This window comes from Phaethon aethereus (genome assembly GCF_964289735.1).
Source record: "Phaethon aethereus genome assembly, chromosome: Z".
NCBI lineage: Eukaryota > Metazoa > Chordata > Aves > Phaethontiformes > Phaethontidae > Phaethon > Phaethon aethereus.
Genome location: NC_138577.1, coordinates 20911658 through 20913594, shown reverse-complemented (window position 1 = coordinate 20913594; position 1937 = coordinate 20911658). Strand labels below are relative to the sequence as shown.

Below are 1937 nucleotides of genomic sequence, written 5' to 3'. Positions count from 1 at the left end.
CCAACACATACAGAGCTGGAGGCAAGCAGTCTAACATTTCACATCAAACAATAAACTCGGCATACTGAATAATTTATACAAAGATTTTCATTTACCGTGATATAAATACAGGCACATGCTTAGTACGCTCTACAGCATTGATTGGATGATATTATGTTGTTATATTAAGAATGATTTTATCTCACCGATAAACTATGGACAAGACTCTAATTCTTTGCCACTGAGTTCTTCATTTCAACAACCAAAATGCCATCATGGCAGAAAAGCGCAGACAAGTCTTTGTTCTCCACTCCATTAGGTAATTTGTATTGTCTGGTAAAGCTTCTGGATATGAAACCGTGTTCGTCCATCCTGGGTCCGTGTTGAGCTTTGATCAGGAGCCAGCCTTCAAAAGTCTGAATAATGATATCTTCGGGGCGGAACTGCACAACGTCCAGCAAGACCTGAAAGCTTGTCTTTTCCTCCTGGATGCTCTTCCCGGCCCCAGCCGTACTTTCCGTGATACACCTTCCGTTGCCTATTGCAGCTGTAGAAGGGCCCGGCAAGGCGTATAAAGAGTGGTCCAGTTTGCGCGCTTCCGGCTCTTGGACAGCAAACTGCTCTTGATAGCGTACGGGAGTTTCCACCCAGTGTCTTATGACAGCTTCTGCCATTGCTGAGGCAGAAAGGTAAGCTGCTGCTGCTGGGTCGCTTTGGGGAAGCTGCGGAGTCGGAGCACACTCTTCCCAGACGTATGCCTTACCCACAGACTAGTTTACCGGCTGATGCTGCCTTTCACTTTTAGCACGGGCAGAGCTTAGCATTTAATAGGGCGTGCTGTGCTCCAGTGCCAGGAGGCTTGTTTCATCTTTTATCCACTACCCGTAGAGCACTATTTATAGTACTGGGGTCTTGAGTGGCTTCAACACATGCACAGCTTTCATGCATAAGTAGTAAAAGCAAAATTTTAATGCACCTCTGATCATTGCAATATTGTGCTCTTTGACATCATGAATAATGAGCAGATGAATAATGTGAAAGATTCTTTGATTTAAGTGGAAGTTTAATGATTCTTTTTTCCAAGGGATACGTGGCAATAGATGCAAACTTTGTATTTCTTCTAACTGAAAGGCAGAGGTGCTGAAGGAAGGGGTTTAATTAGCTTGACACTAGGAATGGAGCAATTTTCAGGCTAGGTAAACTATGAAATTAACAAGTGCATTGGACGTTGTTGCAGAAGTTGTGTATAGGTGAAATAGAGGCATGGTTAACCATGTTATTGGTGGGAGGAGGGAACTGTAACCATCCCTGCCCAAAGAAGGGGTGCCCAAAGGGCTGAGTCTGCAGTCTTAGTGACCTACAAACACAGCGGAGCCTTCTCCAGTGTGTCAGGGAGTCATTTGGGAGTGCAGGGAGAATTACAGTTAAAGCTCGTGTTTGACAGATTCCAGGAGAGGGCAGAGTTATTTTTCGCTGGCAGAATAGTGAAGACAACTCCAAACCCATAATGCTATCACATTCTCCCATTTGACCTCCATCCTCTGAGGCTTAACAGCTTGAATCTACGATCCCATCTACCGCATGTGTCTGGGGCGCAGGACCGATGACCTCAAAGGCTCTCTGTGGTGTAATCTTCTTGCTACTCTGTGATCTCAGGGCAAATAATGCCTACAAGTGTTAACAGTTTGGTTAATAAGACCTCAGAGGAAAGTGCAGTGAAAAGGGAAAAGTATTTCCAAATTCTACTAGGTTTGCTAGGAGATCCCTCTTGCTGGGATTGGTAACATAAAGCAGAATGCACTGTGTAGGACAGCTGATGGTGAAAGTTTTTATTTCTCTCAGTTGCACTAATGCTATAAATAATCAAACGTGATACTTTTATTCTGTCTTGTTTAGCTATTGTTGTTCAGCGCTCTGTCCCTCTCTTGTCCTTACAGCTTCCATTGCCATGAAAATGG

At 44.1% G+C, this 1937-nt stretch overlaps 1 protein-coding gene across 1 annotated transcript; it reads right to left on the bottom strand.

Annotated features, from left to right (window-relative positions):
• Positions 1-206: 206 nt before the first annotated feature.
• On the bottom strand, positions 207-803 carry HSPB3 (heat shock protein family B (small) member 3; the record flags this gene model as incomplete). Its single annotated transcript, XM_082013244.1, is given in 2 exon segments — positions 207-749; positions 753-803. Coding segments are annotated over 2 exon segments (594 nt in total).
• Positions 804-1937: the final 1134 nt, after the last annotated feature.